The sequence below is a fragment of the Callithrix jacchus genome, chromosome 6 (assembly GCF_049354715.1).
Source record: "Callithrix jacchus isolate 240 chromosome 6, calJac240_pri, whole genome shotgun sequence".
Lineage (NCBI taxonomy): Eukaryota > Metazoa > Chordata > Mammalia > Primates > Cebidae > Callithrix > Callithrix jacchus.
The window spans coordinates 94,953,879-94,979,795 of NC_133507.1; the positions used below are offsets into that span (position 1 = coordinate 94,953,879).

The window sequence follows — 25,917 nt, forward strand, 5'->3', positions numbered from 1 at the left end:
TCTTAACTGTGTTCCTCGGTATGCAATGACTCTTTTTCCCCCTCTGGCTGCTTTTAAGATTTTCTCTTTATAACTTTTAAAGACGTTTTCTTCACATTTCTTTTGCTTGGACTTTGCTGAGCTTGTTGGATCTGTGGGTTTATAATTTTCATCAAATTTTGAAAAACTTCAACCATCACTTATTCAAGTATTTTTTGTTCCCTTTTCTCTCTTTTGAGGATGCCAATTACATATGAATTAGGCCTCTTAAGAGCAATGATGCTTGGTTTATCATTTTCCCTCTCTGATTTTTACACTGGCATTGTTTCACAGTTTCAACTCACTGATTTTTCTCCTCATTATTAGTTTCCTGATTCTCTGCATTATCAGGAATTTTTGATTGGAGACATAATTGGAGTCGACACTGAATTGTGAATTTAGCCTTGTTGGGTGTTCGATACTCTTGTAATTTGTAATAGTATTTTTGAGCTTTGTTCTAGACCACAGTTAAGTTGTCTGGAAACAATTTAATTCTTTTGGGTTTTGCTTTTACGATTTTTTAGGCAGGACCACAGCACCCTTTTGTTTTTAATTTTTTTTGGTGATGGGGCAACAGGAAGCTTAGAGCCAAACAGCAGCTTTTAATCTAAGACCAATTTCTCTCCACATTGAGATAGTGTCCTTTTAAGTCCTCTACTTGAAGCTTCAGATATTATGCAGTTTTGACACTAGCTGGTAGGACTACAAATGACTACTGTCCTTGGGTGAGTTCCAGAGACTGTTTATGTTTGCTCCTTTTGAGTGGTTCTTTTCCTGGCCTCAGGTAGTTTTTGCAAACATATGCACCCATTTATTCAACTAAGACTCAAGGAGGTCCCTCCAGAGATCTCTAGAGCTCTCCTCTTCAGTACTCTGCTCTGCAAACTCTAGCTACCTTGGCTTCCTTAAGTCCCAACTCCATTTCCTAACTCAGAGACTCTGCTTGGGTTCCCCCTCCCTGAGCTGTGGCTGGGAAACTTTTTTTGTGGGGGGGCAGGGAGGGGGCGTTGAGGCACTAAGCTGGGGCAATCCTGAGACTCACTTCTTTTGTCTCTCCCACTCCAATGCCCAATATCTAGCAACTATTGTTTCACATAATTTTCTGGCTTTTTGGTTAAGGTAGGAGGAGAAAATCAGTTTCTATTACTCCATTTAGGCTAAAAACAGAAGTCAGGAGGATGCAAGTTTTAAAGATTCTTTCTTCAATATCCCTCATATTGGCCCTGATACCAAGTAAGATACCAAAATCAGCACACTCCCAAGACTTGGAAATTATTCAAAAAATAAAATACACAGGATATGCTAGAGGGACACTTCTTTTTTTTTTTTTTTTTTTTTTTTTTGAGGGACACTTCTAACACATACTTCTACTTTGTAAATTGGGTTGGCCTACCTCAGGGGACTGCTTGTTGTATAGGTTGTTTGTGGCCTCAAGAAATATCTAAAACGGCAAGTTTGGCAACAGCCATTCAAAACCTTAGGCAGTAAAAAAAGTCACTGTGGATTTTAAAAAACAATTTGGAAAAGCTTAAAATTTACTTGAGGAATAAAAGCGGTAAAAATCTAAACTGAAGAGTAATTCAAAAGTAGGCAGGGAAGATTTAGAGAATCATTCCTTTTTCTTTCATATTAAATTTTTTAAAAATTCTTTTTTTTATCTGAGACAGAGTTTCACTCTTGTCCCCAGGCTGAAATGCAATGGCGCCATCTCAGCTCACTGCAACCTCTGCCTTCCAGGTTCAAGCAATCCTCCTGTGTCAGCCTCTCCAGTAGCTGGGATTATAGGGAGGTGTCACTACGCCTGGCTAATTCTGTATTTTTAGAAGAGACATGTTGGCCAGGCTGGTCTTGAACTCCTGACCTCAGCTGATCTGCATGCCTCAGCCTCCCAGAGTGCTGGGATTACAGGCGTGAACCACTGCACCTGGCCTAAAAATTCTTTTTTCCTTCATACAAGTTCTTTCTCTTCTAATTTTCAAAGTAGTTACATCTTTCCTCTTTTTGAATAAATACTATGACATTTTGTCCATAATATTTCATGAACTGTCCAAACTTACTTACTTTACCACATACTATCTCCAAGATTACAAATGACCTCTTTGGTCACATCTAATTTTTTTTTTCCCTTTATGGTCTTCATCTCTCCTCGTCCCCTACCCCCAACACCTGACTGTTAATCTTTGAAGTCTCTTCGTATGTTCAGTTCCACACTCCTTTTTCCTATAATCGTTGGTCTTCATTTGTGACCACTGCTGTATAGGTTGGTCTTTTTTTTGCTGGCTCTCAACCATCAAGTTGGCAAACTATGGCCTATAAGTGAAACCCAGCCCACTGCTTGCTTCTGTACTGCCTACAAGCTAAGAATGGTTTTTACAGATGAACATTTGAAATCTACTTGATGACAGAGAACGCTAACTCTGAACCCCAATTAAGTAAAGTATTATCTACCACCCAAAATAAATCCATTGTGCTCATTATATTCTAAATTTTATCTATAAAAATTTATAAAAACATTTTCCCCCTTGTTATTAAGTACCTAAATAGAACCCACAATTCTGTATCTTGGCTTACAAAGCCTCAAATATTTCCTATTTGGCCTGTTTCAGAAAACGTTTGCTGACATTAGATCTAGTAGGTAAAGTAAATAATATTCAAATAACAGTTACACTCATTTTCAATCCCAACATGTATTACTGCTAGTGAGGCATTACCCATTAAGAAATCTCAAATCTTTCTTTAATCTTCACTTAAAATAACATAAAATATTAATTTCTTCTTTCAAACTACACCCCAGATTAATTCCCTTCCTACTGCTACCACCACAGCTGAGGATGCCACCGCTTGATGCACATAATACAGTACCCTTCTGCCTGGGGGTTCACTTCAAATTCACTTCAAAGACTGCTTGCTACTGGACTAATTTTTTGGTTTGTTTTTAAGAGTCTTAAACACAAATTTGAGGCTCTTACCTAAAATTCAGATGCTCTATGGAAAAAAGTTTAAGCAAAATGTTCATTTATTTTTATTTTTGAGATGCAGTCTTATTCTGTCGCCCAGGCTGGAGTGTAATGGCACGATCTTGGCTCACTGCAACCTCCGCCTCCCGCGTTCAAACGATTCTCCTGCCTTAGCCTCCTGAGTAGCTGGGAATATAACCAAGTGTCACCATGCCCAGTTCATTTTTGTAGTTTTTAGTAGAGACGGGGTTTTGCCATGTTGGCCAGGGTGGTCTAGAACTCTTGACCTCAGGTAATCCACCTGCTGAGATTATAGGCGTGAGCCACTGCACCTGGTCAAGCATAATGTTTAATAAGACAAACAAGTTGCAGAATAAAACATTCATAAAAAGATTCTAAATGACACAAACAAAAACACTGATCTCCACTTAGAAAAAAAAAAAAACCCACCTGGGTATGGTGGCTCCCACCGGTAATCCCAGCACTTTGGGAGGCTGAGGCGGGTAAATCACTTGAGATCAGTAGTTCAAGACCATCCTGGCCAACACAGTGAAAGCCCACCACTAAAAACACAAAAATTAGCCAGGTGTGGTGGCAGCCACCTATACTCTCAGCTACTTGGGAGGCTGAGTCAGGAGAATCGCATGAACACATGTGTTTAGACATAATTGTTTATTTATAATACATTTGAAACCTACTGGGGCAGATGCACTGACTGTACACTTAATACAATATCTAGCCTCACAGAGTTTTAAGTGTATAATACAATATTTATCTGTAGAAACAGTCTTGTACAACACATCTCTTGAACTTATCTTGCATAATCGAAATTTTACTTCTTACTACATTTTATTTCTCTAAGCTAGGTGTTAGTAACTTCATTTTTAATAATGAGAGAAGTTAAACTATACCAAAAGATATAGTTCAGATTGACAGACTCATTATCAATTATTTCAAAGAATAACTGAGGCAAACAAAAAACTGAAAATGTAAAGCTAGAAGCTTAGGATAAATAAAATGAATACAAGAGAGGATTCACAAGTAGGACAAAGGGGACACTAGAGAAATACTAGGATACAAAAATGAGGAAAAACAGACTATGGAGAGAAAAAAGGGAAAAAGAATTGAAAGTAGGTTTTCTTTTTTATAATTTCATAAAGATTCTGTGAAACATTTTTTAAAGGTTCTAAGAAAAAAAAAGGCTACAGTTTTTTCAAGTTCCTCTCTGTATGCTACCCCTTTGAGAATATACATCAAAGACAAAGGTATTATCCTTTTGAATTTCAAGATAAAAATAGGGAAAATGAAAGGTAAACTAGGAGAAGAACCAGTAAAAATGAGAGCATTTTGAAGATATCCAACTCACTCGCCCACTGTTGAAGATTCTGCTGGTATCAAACTAATTTTCTCTCCACAATAAGGACTGAGAAAAACGTCACAAGCTGTTATAAAAGTAGTGTCCCTGACTAGTACGTACTTTGCTCGCTAAAAGACAGTACATGTGACTTGTATCATCAGGCTGTGTTCAATCTTAATAAGTAACAACACAATCCAATCAAAACACAGAACTGCCTCAGTGAACTGAAGGGTTGAGCTGAAAGTAGACATAATAATTCAAATTCTACTTTCTACACAAGCGGCCTCTGTAGGAAAACAATTTTGCTAAGCAACCCAAGCCAAGTAAGACATTTTTCAAAACAAAGGCTCACTTAACTAAAGTGTTCTTATAGGAATCGTATTCCTTATAATCTTGCAACAAAATGAAGGTTACTACAATCCATTTAGCATCTAAAACATAGTAAGACTGTATGGATCAAGACCCTGTAGCCTAGAGTTTAAGATACACTTTCCATGTAAGAACTTGAGATTTATAAATTGTTGGTATGTAGTACTTTGTATAGTTTTATGTCAGGACACTGGATTTCTAATGAAAATCTACTAACAAACAGTGACAAACAGACGTCATGACTTTACTGCTAATATGTAAAATTTTACTGGGATATAGCTACTTGTGGACAGCTGAAGGCATGAATGAAAACAAGACTGGAGGGCTGGTTAATTTAGGCCAAAGTGTTCCAACTCTTGGTGCCCACTAGAATCACCAGGAGGGCATTAAAAAATAATGTTGCTCAGGCTTAAGATCAGGGCCAGACCAATTATATGAGGACATATAGGGTTGAAATTTCATAGTGTCTACATGTAAAATAAAAACAAATAAATACTCTTATCCTTTTTAGAAGGACACTGTGAAGACAAATGAAATTCTAGAAACGTAAAATCTTTGGGAAACTTTGCAGTATTTCTTTTTGAGAGAAGTCTTGCTCTGTCATCCAGGATGGAGCGCAGTGGCGCCATCTCAGCTCATTGCAACCTCTGCCTTATGGGTTCAAGTGATTCTCCTGCCTCAGCCACCTGAATAGCTGGGATTACAGGTGCTTGACACCACGCCTGGCTAATTTTTGTGTTTTTAGTAGAGATGGGGTTTCACCATGTTGCCCAGGCTGGTCTCAAACTCTTGATTTCAAGTGATCCACCTGCCTTGGCCTCCCAAAGTGCTGGGATTACAGGCGTGAGCCACTGTGCCCAGCTCTTCACACTATTTCTTGGTAATAAAATGTTATTTAACATTTTCTTAACCTTGGGTAACATGATAACACATTTCTTTGGCTTTCAGTTTCACAACAATCTTGTCCACTATGTTTTGTTAAAAACTTGATTATCATATTGAGAAGCCAAGAGAACAGAAAATCTGGAGCAATTTGTTCAAAGATAAAAAGATTTAAAAAAAAAAAAAGAGAGAACAGAAAAAAAATCCCCCAAAACAGGAAGATAAACTTGCTCATCATTTCATGAATTCACCAATCTAGCTGCCTTTCCATGTTTTTTATAACTTTGTCATGCATTTTCGATGTTACTTGAGGACTTTCTGGAGTGGCCTCACATATACATCTGTGAATTTCCTGTTTTTCTGGATGTACTGTTTTGTTGATTCATTAATATTGAACCGATAGCCAATACCAACTCATGCTTGAACAGACAGCAGAGCTTTCTTGTGCTTAGTAACACAAGATAGAAAATCAGCATTGTGTTTGAGAGACATTTCAAACAAAACCCCAAAAAATGTGAACAACATGGCACTAAATAGACTGAAAAGGACAATTGTTTACAATAGAAGAACTGAAACAGGAAGGCAGCATGTGCCTTGTTTGACCTCAGCTGGGAATGGCTTGCCTGATGACTGAAACTTTTTTGCCACACTGAATGTGTCCAGGAATGATAAAGAAAGTGCAATGAATATCAATTTAGGGGTTACAAATAATTTCAGCAAATAGGCAAATTTACGAATGCAAAATCTACAAATATTGAGAAACTGCTACACATATTTTTCTTTATGTAACTCTGAAATTAATATTATTTATTTTTCATTTCTCAGCTGAGTATTCTTGTAAAAATGTAGACTTCAAATTCACTGAGGTAAACAAAAAGATAAATTTTCCTAAACCAAAAAAGGTAGTGTTGTTGAAGAAATTGGTTTGACCAGCCAGAAAAGAATAATGGCATAGTTTCAGGTTACACAGAAAACACATTAATCAGGAAAAAAAATCACACTAAAAAAATTCACATCTTATTACATTTAGTTTAACTTGGAACAACAGCCAAAATAAAAATATTGGTTGCTTTAAGGATAAATTAATGATTCTGTATACTTTGTTCCAGCTTTCATACTTGCTTTGCAGAAGTATACACTCATCACAATGATCTGGAACAGAGCTCAGAACCAGGTAAATGCTAAAGGCATGTCAACTATTAAAACGATGTCACAAATCTCTCAAAGACATCATAACCCTTTTTTTTTTTAACACAAGAGCTACCCTTTTAACAAAACTTCAAGTGTACAACACAGTATGACTATAGGCAAAATGTAGTATAGCAGATCTCCATAATTCATTCATTTTGGATAAAAGAAATGTTACATCCACTGAAGAGTAACTTTCCACTTCCCCCTCCCTGCAGCCCCTGGCAACAATCCATTCTACTCTGCTTCTATTTTACATATTTTTTGAGACAGAGTCTGGCCCTGTCACTTGGGCTAGAGTGCAGTGGGACTACCTTGACTCACCGCAACCTTTACCTCCCAGGTTCAAGTGATTCTTGTGCCTCAGCCTCTGGGGTAGCTGAGACAACCAGCACCACCATGCCCAGCTAATTTTTGTATTTTTAGTAGAGATGGGGTTTCACCGTGTGGGCCAGGCTGGTCTTGAACTCCTAACCTCAGGTGATCCATCCACCTCAGCCTCCCTAAGTGCTGGGATTACAGGTGTGAGCCACTGCACCCGGCCAAGTTTTAGAGGTCATACTATGGAATAAGGCAGTATTTGTCCTTTTGTGACTAGCTTATTTCACTCAACATAATATTCTCAAGGTTCATCCATGTTGTTAACCGATGGCAGGAGTTCCTTCTTTCTAAAGGGTAATGTTCCATTACAGTACATAAATAACCTTTTTTCCTTTTTTGAGAGAGTGTCTGGCTCTGTCGCCCAAGCTGGAATACAGTGGTATAATCATGGCTCACTGTAGCCTTGACCTCCCAGGTTCATGTTATCTTCTCACAATTCAACTTCCTGAGTAGAGTAGCTAGGACCACAGGTATGTGCTACCACACTCAGCTACTTTTAAGATTTTTTTGTAGAAATGAGGTCTCCCTATGTTGCCCAGGCTAGTCTCAAACTCCTGAGCTCAAGCCATCCTCATGCCTTGGCCTCAAAAAGTGTTGGGATTACAAGAATGAGCCATACCCAAATTTTTTTAACCACTCATCCATCAATTGACATTTAGGTTGTTTCCACATCTTGGCTATTGTGAATAATGCTGCAATGAACAAGGGAGTGTAAATATCTCTTCAAGATCCTGATTTCAATTCTTCTGCAATAAATACCTAGAAATATTTGGGATTGCTGGATCAAATGATAGTTCTATTTTTATTTTTAAGGAACCTCTGTACTGTTTTCCATAGCAGCTGTACCATTTTACATTTTTAATTACAAGGGTTTCCTTTTTTCCACATCCTTACCAACACTTATTGACTTTTGATTTTTTCGTAATAGCCATTTTAACAGGTGTGAGGTGATATCTCATTATGGTTGTGATTTGCATTCCTCTGATGATTAGTGATGTCCAACAAACTTCCACTGGCCTGTTTGCCATTTGTATGTCTTCTCTGGAGAAATTTCTATTCAAGTCCTTTACCCAATTTTTTTCGGTGGGAGGGGGGATCTGCTTATTTTTCCTGCTAAACTGTAGAATTCCTTATACATTTTGGGTATCAGATATATGGTTGGCAAATTTGCAATTTCCATACACAAAGTTCAAGACATGTAATTCCTTACACCAGTTCTGTAAGGCATTATTTCTGTCTTACAAACGAGAAAACAGAAGTACAAATAAGTAACTCGTCCAGGGTCACACTGGCTTGAAGACAGGTTTATATGATTCCAAAGCCCATGTTTTTTTCTAACCACATTATGCCACCTAATAATGAACGTTTAATGGCATGAGATTTAGTTATCTGAAAAATTAGTTTATTTGGACCAACATATTCCCTGGTATCAGATCAGCGGGATTCCATAATGAAGAGCCTCAATGAATACAGCATGTATTTGGAGAAATTTCTTAGATGTACATCTGAGAAAATGGCAGAAGACTAACCAATCAAGTACAGTGTGGTGAAATAGACAAGTGAATACAGGCTGGTGGAAAAAGTTCGGTGTATCAGTTGTAATAGTAAATGTGAATGGATTCTCCCACCACATGTCAGACATGATGTGGTCATACGAAAACCCAAAACCAAGTTGTAGCCATTTTATATTTAAAACTATTTATAAACTCAATTTGAGTGTGTGTATGTGTGCTATTTCATTCATGTCACTGTACCATATCTGTGTTAGTATATGAATAAGCACAAGGAGAAAGTGAGGAAGGAAGGATAGAAACCAGGAGAGAAACATGGGTTAACTAGCGTGTGTGTGTGGGAAATGGTCCAGTGGTAGGGTAGGGAGAGAGAAGGAGATTAGGACAATAAAAACTGCCTGGATGACATAATCTCATTTACATAAAATTAGGTTTGTCAAGAAATTAGAAAAATAAAAAAGGATGTTTTAGATTAGTATTTCCTAATCTAAGGTTCATGATATGTTTTTAAGAAAAAACGATATATTATTTTTGATAATATGACATATAATATGATATATTGTTAAGAGAAAAATGCAGTCCGGGCACAGCGGCTCATGCTTGTTACCCCAGCACACTGGGAGGTAGAAGTGAGAGGACTGCTTAAGCCCAGGAGTTCGAGACCAGCCTGGGCAACACAGTGAGACCCCACATCTACGAAAAATATAAACAATTAGCTGGGTGTGGTCGTGTGTGCCTGTGGTCCCAGCTACTTAGGAGGCTGAAGTGGGAGGAGCGCTTGAGCCTGGGAGGAGGAGGTTGCAGGAAGTCCTGATCATGCCACTGCACTCTGGCCTGGGTAACAGAGTGAGATGTCCAAAAGAAGAATAAAATGAAAAAAAGATGCAAGAGAATGTGTATTTCACTAACACTCACCACCCAATTCCTATATATGAGTATTTATTTGTGTGCTGTTTGTGTAGCCAGGAGACCAATGTGACAGAACACACCCTAGCTTGTGAATGCTAGTTACCTGGGGATGGGGGGTGGAGTAGGGTATGATGATTACTTTTCCCTTTACACAGCTCTGTATTGCTTCACTTATATCAACAGCATTATTTGTTTTGTAATTTAAAAAAAATTGATGAAAAATTTAAAAAGCTTAGAGAGGTTACAGAAACAAAATAAAATTGAGGCCAATAGTTAATGATATATATGTACATATACACATGTGCAAGCTGGCCTTTGACATTTAAGAAATGTGTTCATTCAGTATAGATTTACCAAGCTCCGACTTTATGCCAGGCCCTGTTCTAGGTGCTTGAGTATGTATGTATGTATGTATTTATGTATGTATTTACTCATGACACAGAGTCTTACTCTGTCGCCTGGCCACTGAGCCCAGCCGGTGCTTCAGCAGTTAGATCAGCCCCTGCTTTTCAGGTAAATATACTGAAATATAATTTATATAAACCACTAAATCTAAATTTCTGAATTGCCTCTAAACATTAGCTCTTAGATGGTAATCAATTATTTCATTAATAAAAATTACCAATAGTTGACTTTTTATGTGATGGTTCCAAGTAAACTTGAAATATTATGGTGATGTGTCTACTAAATATTGCCCAGAAGCAGAAACAACATTTTCTGTAAAGAATGCTGCTATGTTTTTAAAAATGCCATTAGTTAATTACAAATCGTTTTTTCTCCAACCAAAGAGATCTTAAATTAATTCTGTGTTTTTTTTGGGGGATGGGGTCTCACTCTGTTGCCCAGGCTGGACTGCAGTGGTGCCATCTTGACCCACTACAACCTTCACCTCCTAGGTTCAAGCGATTCTCCTGCCTCAGCCTCCTAAGCAGCAGTGATTGCAGGTACTCACCACTGCGCATGACTAATTTTTGTATTTTTAGTGGAGACAGGGTTCCACCATGTTGGCTAAGTTGGTCTTGAACTCCTGACCTCAAGTGATCCACCTGCCTTGGCCTCCCAAAGTTGCTGGGATTACTGGTGTGAGCAACTGTGGCCAGCCAGAGATCTTTAATTAAATATGTACATGACTTGACTTCCTACCAAGTAACTAGTCCAAAATGTACCAAGATATGAGTCTGACAGAATATACATTCCCTGCTTCATGTACAACCCATTCAATTTCTCATATTGGTACTCTATACTTGGAACAGATCAGTGCTGGTTTGTCACATGGTGACCAATCACTACTGTCAGCTTACACCCACCTTATTTCAAGTTTATCTGCCTCATTTGGGTCACAGCCCCATGCTGTGAGTAATTCTAAAGACTTTTTTTTTTTTGGAGACAGAGTTTTGCTCTTGTTGCCCAGGCTGGAGTGCAATGGGGTGATCGTGGCTCACCGCAAGCTCCGCTTCCTTGGTTCAAGCAATTGGATTCTCCTGCCTCAGCCTCCTGAGTAGCTAGGATTACAGGCATGTACCACCACATCCAGCTAATTTTGTGTTTTCAGTAGAGATGGGTTTCTACATGTTGATCAGGCTAGTTTCAAACTCTCGACTTCAGGTGATCTGCCCGCCTTGGCCTCCCAAAGTGCTGGGATTACAGGCATAAGCCACTGTGCCCGGCCAAAGACTTTTAAATAAATTTAATTTTTTTGAGGCAGAGTCTTGCTCTGCTGCCCAGACTGGAGTGCTGTGGTGCAATCTTGGCTCACTGTAAACTCTGCCTCCCAGGTTCAAGTGATTCTCCTGCCTCAGCCTACCGAGTAGCTGGGATTATAGGTGCTCGCCACCATACGTGGCTAATTTTTGCATTTTTAGTAGAGATGAGTTTTATCATGTTGGCCAGGTTGGTCTTGAACTCCTGACCTCAAGTGATCCACTGTCTAAGCCTCCCAAAATGCTGGGATTATACGCGGGAGTCACCATGCCCAGAACCAAAGAGTTAGTTAAGATTCACATTGGAGACTGTTGGGGAATCTCATCTACCTTTTAATTTCTGTGCTCCAGGCTATCCCTCAGGCCAAGGCCAAGGCTCTTCAACTTTTTAAATTTTCTTCATGAAGCAGGGCCAGGGACTAAAACCAAGGATCTTTCCAAAGTGTAGTCATCAGCACCCACCTGACAGCTTTTGGATTCTGCCGTTAGACTTAAAATAATGCTCACTACAGAGGCAGGCACATAATTATGCTCTCTCATATGTAGCCACACTCTTATGGCAAGCTCTCTTACAAGTCAAGCACACAAAATCTTTTTTGTTTCAAGGGACTGACAAATATAACAAACGTGAAAACGTTTGGAAGCCTAAGCCATCTTATATAGGTTCTTATGGGCTTGATATCCTTCCCTCATGAAAGCCCCTCTTCCCAGTATGCAGGCCTTCAGAGGTAACTTAGTACCCATCTCTCAGCCTCTGCCCTACATAGAAATGATGACTTTGGTAATATTCTCTGATAAAGAAAAAATAAAACTTTGGTTCAAAAAGTAGATAATTCAACAATTATCTCACCTTCCATTTCATCCTACTTTCACACAGAATTCTGCCTCTGACAATTCAGCAACTGAATTGGCATTCCAGATCCCAAATTTAGATTTATCAGGGTAAAAAACTCCGAGTTTTTTTCTTACTTATGAAATTTAAACTTATACAACAAATGGGAAATTTAACCGAGTACATATTTCTATTTTCATTGTGCAGTGGTTTTGCCTCAAAGGACCTACGACTCAGTATGATATTAAATTGCAAGGTTGCCTGAGGGATTCACAACCAATTTGCCATTTAAAAAGCCTAGGCTAGGCTGGGCACAGTGGTTCACACCTGTAATCCCAGTACTTTGGAAGGGCTGGGTAGGTGGATCACTTGAGGTCAGGAATTCGAAACCAGGCTAGCCAACATGGTAAACCCCCATCTTTACTAAAAAAACGAACAAACGAAAAAATTAGCTGGGCATGGTGGCATACACCTGTAATCAAACATAACTGGGAGGCTGTGCCAGGAGAATTGCCTGAACCTAGGAGGCAGAGGGTGCAGTGAGCTGAGTTTGCACCACTGTGCTCCAGCCTGGGCAACAGAGTTAGACACCGTCTCAAAAAATAAAAAAAGCCTGGGCCTTCTTAATCATGTACTGAAACACTGGCAGCCATAAAGATGGAAGGAGAGAAAAAATATGTGAGATCCTCTTGGTGGAGGGTGAGTTCTGACAAACTCAGAACTAAGCCCCCATTTTCCAGTCCAACAAGGTATGTCAATCCCTTTTCTACCCACAAATGACATCTGAAACCATAACTGAATGACAACATCTTATTTGTGTGAGTTTCACTCTTGTTCCCCAGGCTAGGGTGCAATGGGATGATCTCGGCTCACTGCAACCTCCACCTCCCAGGTTCAAGTGAGTCTCCTGCCTCAGTCTCCCAAGTAGCTGGGACTACAGGTGGCCGCCACCATGCTGGGCTAATTTTTTGTATTTTAGTAGAGACAGGGTTTCACCATGTTGGCTAGGCTGGTCTCGAACTCGTGATCTCAGGTGATCCACCTGCCTCTGCCTCCCAAAGTTTTGGGATTATAGGTGTGAGCTACTGCCTCCGGCCTAACAACCTCTTATCAGTGATGGTAATTTAGGTCCCCATTCTTTTTTTTTTTTTTCTGAAAAGAAAATGCCCTCATACTTTATTTTTAATTTTCTCATTGAGATAAAATTTACATTACATAAAATTCACAATTTTAACCATTTTAAAGTGTACAATTCAGTGGGATTTAGTATATTTACAATACAGTAAAACTAACATCACTATTTAATTACAGAACATTTCCTCCATCCTAAAAAGAAATTCGATACCTTCCAATATCCCTAAGGGATATCCAATATCCCCCACCTCCTGGTAAAAACTACCCTACTTTCTGTCTCTGTGGATTTTTCTATTCTGTACATTTCATATGAATGGAATGATACATTGATACATTATGTAGCCTTCCTTTTGTGACTGCTTTCACTTAGCAAAATGCTTTCAAGGTTCATCTATAAAACTTTATTCCTTTTTATGACTAAATAATATTCCATTGCATAAATATGCCACATTTTATTTATCCATTCATCTTTGACAGGCATTTGGGTTTACTTTTGGCTATTATGAATATTGATATTCATATGAAGATTTGTGTACACATTTTTATGAGAACACGGTTTTTAATTTTGGAGGAGTATATTCCTAGGAGTGGAACTGCTAGGTCATATAGTAACTATATATTTAACTTCAAGGAACTGCAAAGCTATTTTCAACAGCCGGTCCCCATTCTTAAAAGGACAGCTGCACCTCTGGCAACCACCCAGGTGAAACAGGGGGCTAACCTAATCAGTCTGTCAAACTTAACCGGCTTTGCTTGCTTTTAATCGCTTACTTTTAGCTAATTTTAAAACTCCCACTAGGAAGTCATGGGGTCAAGCAATATATAACTAAACTCTATTTTCTTTATAGATAGTATTTCTGACTGTGGGTAACTACATAACAGGTGTTTAAAATTGTTTTTCAGTATCTAGGGAGCAGCTCATGTCTAGTTCAAGCTGGTTGAGATCACAAACCTTTCAACTAGGCCTGCGCAGGTATGCAGAGAGTGACCTTTTGGTGTAAGAGGGCCTAAAACTCTACCCTTAGATCATGCTAACGCCATTTTCTGCACACATGTCCTATGAAGAACCATGTAGCTTGATTATGCTTGTGGAGAAACCCCAACTACCTCATCTTTCCAATCTGCCAATGACCTTTCCCACCTGTCAATCATATTTTCTCACAATTTAGACCACCCTACTTTCTTTTTTATTTTTGAGACGGAGTCTCATTCTGTTGCCCAGACTGGAGTGCAGTGGTGTGATCTTGGCTCACTGCAACTTCTGCCTCCCCGGTTCAAGTGATTCTTCTGCCTCAGCCTCCCGAGTAGCTGGGACTACAGGTGCTCGCCAGTCCCCTTACTGATGAAAAATGAGCTTCCCTAAGCCAGAAATATTCCAGCAAGATATTTTGCTGCTAAAGTTATACACAGGAAATACAATCCTTCCAGACCCCTACGAAAACCTTAAATATTACACTCCAATCTCCAAAGCCTATGGCCAACTGTTACTCCATTTGCGTGAGTAAAAGAAGACTGGCCTAATTTTTAGGCACAAGAGAGATTTGATCTCCCTTTAGTTTTTATATGGACTGCTTTGCTGGTGTTCACTTTACTGAAATAAAAGAATGAATCAACGAATGGAGACAGAGGTTCACTCTTGTCACCCAGAATGGAGTGCTATGGTGCATTCTTGGCTCACTACAAGCTCTGCTTCCTGGGCTCAAATGATTCTTCTGCCTCAGCCTCCCGAGCAGTTGGGATTACAGGTGTGTGCCACCTTGCCCCGCTAATTTTTGTACTATTAGTAGAGATGGGGTTTCACCATGTTGGCCAGGCCAGTCCTGAACTCCTGACCTCAGGTGATCCACCCACCTCAGCCTCCCAAAGTGCTGGAATTACAGGCGTGAGCCACTGCACCCGGCCGAAAGAAGTATTTTAAAAATAGACTGTATTATATTATAGTTTCTATTCTACATTAGAGAATGTTCTCAAGTAATGTCCCTTAGTCAACTTTAAAACTAGCAACAGACCATAATCCTGGTAAACAATGGGAAGCTTGAAGATTAGGTTACTTAGTCATACTCACCTTAAATTATTTTGCTGACCAGGTGGAATGACACTATAGTAAACTGGCATTCCTGTTGTAGGCATAGATCCTTGATTAGACTGATTAGGGAACATAACAGGCTGTTGGTAAGTCTGATGGGCAATTCCTTGAGAACCTTGAGGCAGTGAAACCTAAAATATGAAAGACAATTTCAAGAGAAAAAGGTTTTTTTCCGAAGCCTCGCAAATGTTCATGTTTTTAGCCTCCCTAAACTTTTTTGAGATCAAGTCTCACTCTATTTTCCAGGCTGGAGTGTAGTGGTACAATTTTGGCTCACTGCAACCTCCGCCTCCCAGATTGAAGCAATTCTCCTGCCTTAGCCTCCTGAGTAGCTGGGACTACAGGCATGCACTACCACACTTGGCTACTTTTTGTATTTTTAGTAGAGATGGGGTTTCACCATGTTGGTCAGGCTGGTCTTGAACTCCCGACCTCAAGTGATTCACCCACACTGGCTTCCCAAAGTGTTGGGATTACAGGCGTGGGCCATGGTACCCAGCAGTCTCCATAAATTTTTAAAGCATGGGCAGTCAGAAATAAGCTAACACTGCCGACAGGCTTTCCTGTTAGCCATATGTTTACACGTGTTTAGATAAAATGCATGTACATTTTATCTTCCCAAGTAGTTTACTGTCTCTTTGTTGAGATGAATGAAAGCAGTCTTTTGAGTTCTCTCTCTCTCTCTCTTTTTTTTGTGATTGAGTCTGTCTCTGTCATCTAGGCTGGAATGCAGTGGCGCAATCTCGGCTCACTGCAACCTCCACCTCCCGGGTTAAAGTAATTCTTCTGTCTCAGCCACTTGAGTAGCTGGCATTATAGGTACCTGCTACCACACCTGGCTAATTTTTGAATTTTTAGTAGAGATGGGGTTTTACTATGTTGGCCAGGCTGGTCTCAAACTCTTGACCTTAAGTGATCCAACCGCCTTGGCCTTCCAAAGTGCTGGGATTACATGCATGAGCCACTGTACCCTGCCCTGGCCTGGAGTTCTTAAAATCAGACTCAGCTATGAAAAACGATTAGGCTAACAAAATAAACTCTCTTGCAGGTAATTCCATAAAGATAAAGAAGGGTAAAACAAATTTTTGAAAATGAATCATATTATATTGAAGATACCTGCTTATTCATGAAATAATAGGTATTTCTGCTTTAGAACTCTACATTAAAATCTGTAAGATTTTATGTAAAACAGAGTCTCTCTGTTGCCCAGGCTGGAGTGCAGTGGTGCGATCTTGGCTCTCTGCAACCTCTGCTTCTTGGGTTCAAGTGATTCTCCTGCCTCAACCTCTCGAGTAGCTGGGATTACAGGTGCCCACCACCTTGCCCAGACATTTTTTTTTTTTTTTATAGTAGAAACGGGGTTTCACCATATTGGCCAGGCTGATCTCTCAAACTCTTGACCTCAAGTCATCTGCCCGCCGAGGTATCTCAAAATGCTGGGATTACAGGTATGAGCTACTGTGCCTGGCCTAAAATCTGTGACATTTTAAAATAAGAGACATATACTCGCTTTTTGGAATGGAGAGGAAGGAAAGAATCAGTCACAGCACAGGAAACTGCACATACTTCCCTATTCTATAACTACAGATTTATGGTCTATACTGTATCTCGCTATTTCAAATACCTACTCCCCAACCTCTGTTTTCCGTCCTATTTCTCTCTCCCAGCAATGAAGACTTTCTAAAGGAGCTGAGGAATAGAATGAGACATTTGCTCATCTACCTAATATTGCTGGAAACATAAGACAATGCCAGACAATATTTATTTGCCAATATCAATATGTTTCAGATAACCTAAATATTAATAAAGTAAATGAATAATGCAATAAAATGAGGATAAAACAAAGCTGCTATGACTAATAAAACTCTTTAAGACTATGAAGTATATTACAGAAGTGTTTTTCTTGTATTAAAAGGATAACACAGAAGATATAGTTGTACACTTAATTTATTCAAAATCATCTCTAACCAAAGTACTTAAAAGAGACAATATACCTGATACGTTGGCACTGAAGTATAGGGGATGACCACTCCTTGAATTTGATTTCCAATGCTGTTGGGTTGGCCACTGACTAGGCTCTGACTCTGGGGTTGCTGAACTCCAACTATTCCTTGGTAGTTTTGCTGCTGGTTGGGTATAACTTGATAACCTGTAATGGCACAGCGAGTTAAATCCTGCTCTAAATTCATTTCATCTAATAAGATTTAAACAAAATTTAAGCAAGTACTTTAATGTTCTAAAATGACAAAATTTTAATTAAATGGCAAATCCCTGAAACCATCTATTATGAAATAACATTTTAGCCTAACGTTACCTACATTCCCTGACTAAAATATATTGAAATAAAATCTGCCTACAAATATTTCTTCTACAGCTGTGAAAATTTATAGGGTTATATACTCAGATAACACAGAACAATTACTATTCAGGAAACATTACAATCTTTTATGACAACTAGTTTCTCAGGACGAGGAGTTGCAATATAACTTGGGCCCAGAGTAAATGGAAAATTATGTAGGGCCCCTTGTTAAAAAAAAAAAAAAAAAAAAATGTTAAGAATTTCAAGTTGGTAAAAGCAGACAATTAACACAAGCATGGGGCTCTGTGCATCTGCGGAGGTTCCATTCCCATAAAACAGTCCCTGCTGGGATTAAGAAGAAGAGTGGGGGAGAGAACCAGTTTTGAATGGGTCGAAGACACAGGCAAATGGAGTTATACAGTAATTTTTTTGATTATTTCTTCATTGTATGATTAAGGTCACTTGACAGATCATTAAACAAATCAAGTAATCTTGGTCACAAAGCAAATACCTAAACTGACTGGTGGCAATTTAAGTGGTAAGTTAACAGCATACATTTACTTTTATCAAGTAAACTTATTTGCTCAAATAAGAATCTGCAATGACAAGTTCTAAGCAGTGAATATGAATTGTATTTTGTCTTCTGATCCTAAGAGGATTTTTTCAGGTATATTAATTAGCTAAAGACTCCTGTAAATTAGATGCTAGCAACTAGATGCTACCCAAAGTTTTTTTTGGTATTTTAAGGAACTAGGTAAAAATAATCATCTAGCTTCAGAGTACTGAAAAGTTTTTACAAAGACAAACTGAATTAGAGCACGACATATAAAGACTTTAACAGCTAAAGGGCAAGGAAATTGTTTCCCTGATAACACCATAAATATATTTTGTTATCAGTTTTCATTTACATCCTCACTAATTCCTAAAGCAACAGAAAAGGCAATTTCAAATATTGATTATAGACAACAGCATCACCATAGTTGTCTGGCAGCCTTAATAATTCTGCTCAAGGACCAAATAATTCAATAAAATCGAGCATCCATCTTCTCTAAAAATGTAACTACAAAGTGTATCTAGTAATAAAGTGATACATTAAAAATAACAAAGTAAAAATCCTGGCCAGGTGTGGTGGCTCATGCCTATAATCCCAGCACTTTGGGAGGTGGATGGATTGGGTGGATGGGGGTGGGTAAGCTCAGGAGTTTGAGACCAGCCTGGGCAAGATGGCCAAATCTTGCCTGCACAAAAAAATACAAGATAGCGCCACTGCACTCCAGCCTAAGCAACAGCGGGAGACCCTGTCCCCAAAAACAAACACAACCAAACCAACCAAAAACATAAAAAAACCAAAACCAAAGTAAAAATTGTTATAGTGAATCCCTTAACAGTGATGGGTTTTTGTAAAAATGATGTTATTTCTATGGCAACAGTACTTTATGGTCATGTTTCCAATGACTTCCTTCTCACCAATCTAACTTTGTACCAAAGGGGAAAAAAATGTGTATTCTAGTCCTTATCTGTAATAAAGTATTTGATAATTTGCTGTTTGCTAAACCTTTATTTCTTGTGAATTTCCTATACTACTTAAACTTAGGCAGGCAAAGGCAGAGAACAGAATAAACTTCCTCCTTTTTAATCTAACAATTAACATTTTACACTATTTTTAATTCATCAAATGACAAGTATTTCAAATTTGTACCCCAAATTCCAAACACTATTAAAACATACAATGACAAATTTCCACCCTTAGGAAAATAAAAGTCAAGAATGGAAAAGAAATGTGAACATAATCCCTTTTTTGTGTTGGAAATGCCACCTCAACACATGCATACATCTACTGCAGCATCAGAATTTGGGTTCTGTATAGACTGAGATAATAACTTCTTATAACAGACTTGGCAGAATTATAGTCTACTAAAATGAAAACAAACTATACATCAGGCAGAATTCACTGTAATATGACTTAAAATAATTTGACTTAAAGCAGTCATATCCCCCTAAGAAACTAAAAATGTTATGCATATTAATTCTGTAGTCTATTCAAGAAATATTCAAGGTTATAGGTTGCCTTGAAAGAAAGCTTTAAAAAACAAAGCCAATTTATGTGCAAATATACTTCTGATTTTTTTTTTTGTTTTGAGACAGAGTCTTGCTTTGTTGCCCAGGCTGGAGTGCAGTGGTACGATCTGGGCTCACTGCAGCCTCTGCCTCCCGGGTTCAAGTGATTCTTCTGCCTCAGCCTCCTGAGTAGCTGGGATTACAGACGTGTGCTGCCACATCTGGGTAATTTTTGTCTTCTTATTGGAGATGGGGTTTTACCATATTGGCCAGGGTGGTCTCTAACTCCTGACCTCGGGTGATCCACTTGCCTTGGCCTTATTTTTTTTACTTACCTAAATTTAACAATTTTTAAAGATTCGTCTTGGAGGTCTCCTGCCTAAAATTCTCTATTATGATAAAAAAGTCTGAGACAGAAGGCTTTCAATAAATACCTAGAGAAACCATGTCATGGTGAGTTAATGTGGGGTCAGCTGGGCACTACAACATGGAATTTGTTTTTTTGTTTTGTTTTGTTTTAGAGACGGGATCTCACTCTGTTGTCCAGGCTGGAGTGCAGTGGCATGTTCATAGCCCACTGTACCCTCGAGATCCTGGGCTCAAGGGATCCTCCCTGCCTCAGTCTCCTGAGTAGCTAGGACTACAGGTGCGTACCACCATGCCTGGCTACATCATGAAAACTGGATCGGTAAATTTCCAATTTTTTTTTCTTTCAGATGTAGTCTCACTCTTATCATCCAGGTTGGAGTATGGTGGTACAATCTTGACTCACTGCAACCACCATCTACCAGGTTCAAGTGTTTCTCTTGCCTCAGCCTCCCCAGTAGCTGGGACTGCAGGTGTGTACCACCATACCCAGCTAATTTTTGTAGTTTTAGTAGAGACAGGGTTTCACCACGTTGGTCAGGCTGGTCTTGAGCTCCTGACTTCAGGTGATCTGCCCACCTCAGCCTCCCAAAATGCTGGGATTATAGGCGTGAGCAACCACGCTTGGCCACCTTATTCTTTAATGGAGTCTAACCTCCATTAATATCCATGCTTACTAATTGCCACACACACATACACACACACTCTTTTACAAACGCCACACACATTTTGAAAATCTGACAACATGAAATACAAAACAGTTGATCTCAGCACCTGGTCATTTGTTACAAAGGGTAGTAAAAAGGACACCATCTGGGTTAGATAAACATAGATGTGACATTCCCTATCTTTGAAATTAGGCATTTTTAGCCACCATACTATATGAGGATAGAAGTATAAACAGAGTCTTATGAAAATAAAAGGAAGAAATTAGACCTGACTGATATTTATGGAGGTAGTGACATTTGAGCTTCGACTTAAAGGAAAAGCTCATTCCAGCAAAAATAAAAGGTTTGGAAAAAGTAACAAACAGTTAATATGTTTGAGGAATGGGGAATAGTCAGGAATGAATGAATATGGTTATGTGAAGTGATAAGTCAAAGATGAAGGAAGAACAGAATACTGGTGAAGAAGCAAAGGTTTTACACATAGAAGAGTGATGAGAATAACCAGGAATTTCTAGATTTTAAAGATTGTGAAAGAAGAAAAAACACTAACATCAGTACTTCATTCAGAAGTAGCATAAATAAGCTAGGATTGAAACTTTGAACACAGTGGAGCTATTAAAAATAATAATGCCAAGCACTTAAAAAAACAGCCTTCCCTAAGAATCTATCTTATTAATCCCCCTTCATGATTTCACCCATTCCTTTATACCACATCTCATAAAACTCAATAGGTAACATAAACATTTTCTGGTTAGTCGTTATCTCATGGTTTCTGTATGTCTTTTTTTTTTTTTTTTTTTTTTGAGAGAGAGTCTCACTCTGTTGGCCAGGTTGGAGTGCAGTGGTGTGATTTTGGCTCACCACAACCTCTGCCTCCTGGGTTCAAGAGGTTCTCATGCCTCAGCTCGTCAAATAGCTGGGATTATAGGCATGTGCCACCATGCCTGGCTAATTTTTGTACTTTTAGTAAAGATGGAATTTCGCCATGTTGGCCAGGCTGGTCTTGAACTCCTGACCTCAGGTGATCTGCCTGCCTTGGCCTCCCAAAATGCTTGGAGTATAGGTGTGAGCCGCGGCACCTGGCCTGAATTTGAATTTTGAGGTAAAATTGGGCCGGCGCAGTGGCTCACCTGTAATCCCAGCACTTTGGGAGGCTAAAGTGGGTAGATCATCTGAGGTAAAAAGTTTGAGACCAGCTTGACCAACATAGTGAAACCCTGTCTCTACTACAAATACAAAATTAGCCAGGTGTGGTGGCGCATGCCTGTAATCTCAGCTACTTGGGAGGCAGAGGCACGAGAATCACTTGAACCTGGGGGGGCAGAGGTTGAAGTGAGCCGAGATTGTGCCATTCCACTCCAGCAACAAGAACAAAACTCCATCTCAGAAAATAAAAATAAATAAATAAATTTTAAGGTAACATTGATTTATAAGATTAAACACATTTAACCACCTTTTCATTAAAGTAACACTCCCATGAATACAAGTAACCCCAGACTGGAATTTGTGGATCACTCATTAAGTCTCTCCTAGAAAACTGTACTGCAGCTAAAACACAGATTTCATATAATAAACCTCAAGGTGCTTAGGAAGAACTTGAAGAATACAAAACTGTTTAAATTTATATCTAGTATGTAAAGCTTGTAATGAAGGTATTATTGAATATTTTTATTTTTAAATTTATTTACTTATTATTATTTTTTGAGACAGAGTCTATAGCCCAGGATGGAATACAGTGGCTCACTGCATCCTCCGCCTCCTTGGTCAGGTGATTCTCCTATCTCAGCCTCCAGAGTAGATGGAATTACAGGTATGCTCCACATTGCCCAGCTAATTTTTGTATTTTTAGTAGAGATGGGGTTTCACCATGTTGTCCAGGTTGGTCTTGAACTACTGAGCTCAAAGTGATCCACCCTCGTTGGCCTCCCAAAATGCTGTGATTACAGGGGTGAACCACTGCATCCAGCCTCAATATTTTTAAAAATGTAGACTTAACATCTTTTATAAAAACCTTATAGATAATAAAAGATTTTTATAGTAGAAAATTTGGAAAAAAATATAAAGAGATAAAAAGTCTTTTGTTTTTTTTTTGAGACGGAGTTTCGCTCTTGTTTACCCAGGATGGAGTGCAGTGGCGCGATCTCGGCTTACCGCAACCTCCACCTCCTGGGTTCAAGCAATTCTCCTGCCTTAGCCTCCCGGGTAGCTGGGACTACAGGCTCGTGCCACCATGCCCAGCTAATTTTTGTATTTTTAGTAGAGACAGGGTTTCACCATGTTGATCAGGATGGTCTCGATCCACCCGCCTCGGCCTCCCACAGTGCTAGGACTATAGGCATGAGCCACCGTGCCCGGCCTAAAGAGATAAAAAGTCTATATGGGAAAATAATCATTTACAGATACCCCTCATGTACATTTTTATATGTGACTAGCCTAATTTTCTATGCAGAGAACAACATATATATTCATTTTCATTATTTATAAAAATTGGGGTGTATGATACATAACTATTTCAAAACCGTTTTTCATATAATGCTTCCGTTACTTTTTTGAGGAACAAATGTTGAAGTAGAAAAAGTATTACAATATTGTTCAAATAAGCAGAACCTGGCCTTGTTTCATTTTCTGACAATTTTGATAAATGAAGACTTTACTGTAGCTTAACATACCTAAGTCTCAAGATAAACTTAATTATAGAGAACAGATAATTACTGTAATCAGTATCAATCAACAAGGACACTTTTTGTTCATTTGAACTAAAGACTTATTGGTGAATATAAGCATTGTTATTCAAAACAGGAATCAGAGTGAAAGTTTTTGAGTAGACAGTCCAGATGGTTAGCCATATGAACTTGGGGCTTTAAAAAAGACCAGGTGCAAGTAAGTTGATATGATTAGCCCATAATGTCCTCTCTGTGGGAGGGAGAGTCCTTCCCTTATTTTGCCCACTACTCCCAAGATGCGTGGTTTACTATTTATGTATTTCCAAGTTGCACTTCCTTGCCTTACTATAATTAGATTATATTCATAAATTGTATTAAACAATTAGGAAGGGCCACAGCACTCCAGCCTAGGCAACACAGTGAGACGCCATCTCTAAAAATATTAAAACATGACCAAACAAAAGACAATTGGGAAGGAGAAGAGCTGGCTCAAATGGTGACACTATTTCAGGTTTCACATCTCACAGTTCTGTCTTGTCTCTCAGTCTGAGTATTTTCATGTGAATCTCCAATGTTCCTCTTTGGGCTTAGTTTTGCTGTTTTGCCTCAGAGGCTGCTGTTGCCACATTCCAGATGAGTCTATAAAAGATTGGTCTAGCAGAGTTTTCATAGATATTGGCTGTCTTCTCCACAAAGTCAGGCTGCTTTGCCAAGAAGTCAGACTTTACCCAGTAGGGCAATGCTAGCTTTAACCTGTACATGTTTTGTTCGAGGAGAGCTGCTATGTTTTATGGGTGAAGTCTTGAAGTTCTGTGAAGCCATGGCTTTTTTTCCATCCACTGAGTAGCATTTCATTCATATTTACATCCAAGGCAGAAAAACCCACCAGGCTTAAACTACACTGTGTATCAGGGTCTGAGGAACTTTTCTAAACTATCACAACTAAAATTGTCATTTAACATTTGATGTGAAGTATGACTGGTACCCCAGGAGGGAAATTCTACTGGCATTAGGACAGGTATATGAATGGCTTTTCCAGAAGTCATGATGAAATGTTTTATCACTCATTCTAATAATGACAACAAACATATAACACAATAACTGGCTAAAAAGCCTATAATTTTGAATGATATTCTCTAAAGAGCAGGACATTAAAGATTACCGAACTTTTTCTAACGAAAAAGAAAACTGGGGTCTATGCTGGTTAAAATTACTATAATCACAAGCAAAACTAGAAATACTCAGCTGGAAAGCACTAAAAACAAACAAAAAGCCCCACCATATCATTCTCCTAATTCAATCAAAGAAAATAATCTTACTGTTGCCTATGTAAGACAAAATCATTAATATAATAATTGTTAATATAAAATAAAGGATCATTTAATTACAGGTATCACTCACATTATGTACATTGCTTAATAGAATTTACATCTTGAACTGTTCAAGTTGCTTATGAATTCCTTTGAACTTTTGTTTAAACAAAGAAATTTCAGACTGCTGAGCATGAACTGTTAGAGTGGCACCTAGAGAGGTGGCATTGTGGTTTAGGTTCCTTGTCTAATTATTCAGACAAAAGCAAGAGGGGGTACAGAGTTCTGATAGTGTCAAAAATATAGTTTGAAGACTGCCAAGTATGAGAAAGAAAAATCCAATGATCTGGAAAAGAGGGAGAAGGTTGAAGATTAGGAAGGAGAAGCAGATTGCTAGTGAATGAAAAGTACGAACAGGTATAAAAAATGCTACAAGAAGAATATTTCCAGTATCCTGACATCAACTTGGCTAACACATAAATTATTCTTTCTTCATTAAAAAGTGTATTTCAGTACATTAGAATTAAAGAAAATTCTTCCTGTGATACATCTGAATTTAACCTGGAAAGTAGAGGAAAATCTTTTATAGGTATTTGTGTCAATATTGTGGGAAAGCCTCTATTTTGTAGAGTACGAAATGCCAATAGCAGATGATACCAAACAGCAGAATAAATATTCAGATCTCAACATAGACTTTTTTTTCCCATTCTGCTTTGTTAAAGGACTGCACTGTTGCAATATTATGGCATTTCTTCCAGCACTTTCAGAGGAAAGCACAATCAATTCTGCAAGCTGAGAGAACTAGGACAATATAAATTGATGGTTCAGGCACTTCCCTGGAGGGCTCCAAAGAATATTCTATTTTTAACTCTCTTTCACTTTAATGGAGAAGAGAGCAGGAAGGAAAAGCAGTGCTCAGCAGAAAAGTACTGAACAGGCATTAACAGGCTAGTTTTATTTTATATAGGTGATCTGAACTAGCATTTGCTCTAAAGGAAAGCATTCTTAATAACAGAAATAATAAAAACAAACAAAAATAATTAAAGAACTGCTTAAAATACCCATGAATCCAAGGTTACTTCACTTAATAGTACCTATTAATTTTTTTTCAAGACTGTGCTCGTATAATAGAAGTGCTGTGAAGGTAAGTTTTTTTTTTTAAAGATGCGCCATTTTACTAAAGCTGAATTTATTTCTAAATAGGCATCTGCAAAACCAATTGTTAAAAC

The 25,917-nt window shown here is 38.5% G+C and overlaps 1 protein-coding gene across 37 annotated transcripts in view; it reads right to left on the bottom strand.

The window, feature by feature from the left end:
* Positions 1-25,917, bottom strand: part of R3HDM1 (R3H domain containing 1) — a 114,653-nt gene that overhangs the window by 31,504 nt on the left and 57,232 nt on the right. For all 37 annotated transcript variants that reach the window (XM_008998972.4, XM_078327913.1, XM_035305032.3 and 34 more), the window contains 2 exons: positions 17,319-17,473; positions 15,304-15,455 (listed from right to left, as the gene is read on the bottom strand). In XM_008998972.4, the coding sequence (XP_008997220.1) occupies positions 15,304-15,455; positions 17,319-17,473 (307 nt within the window). The remainder of the gene's footprint in view (positions 1-15,303; positions 15,456-17,318; positions 17,474-25,917) is intronic.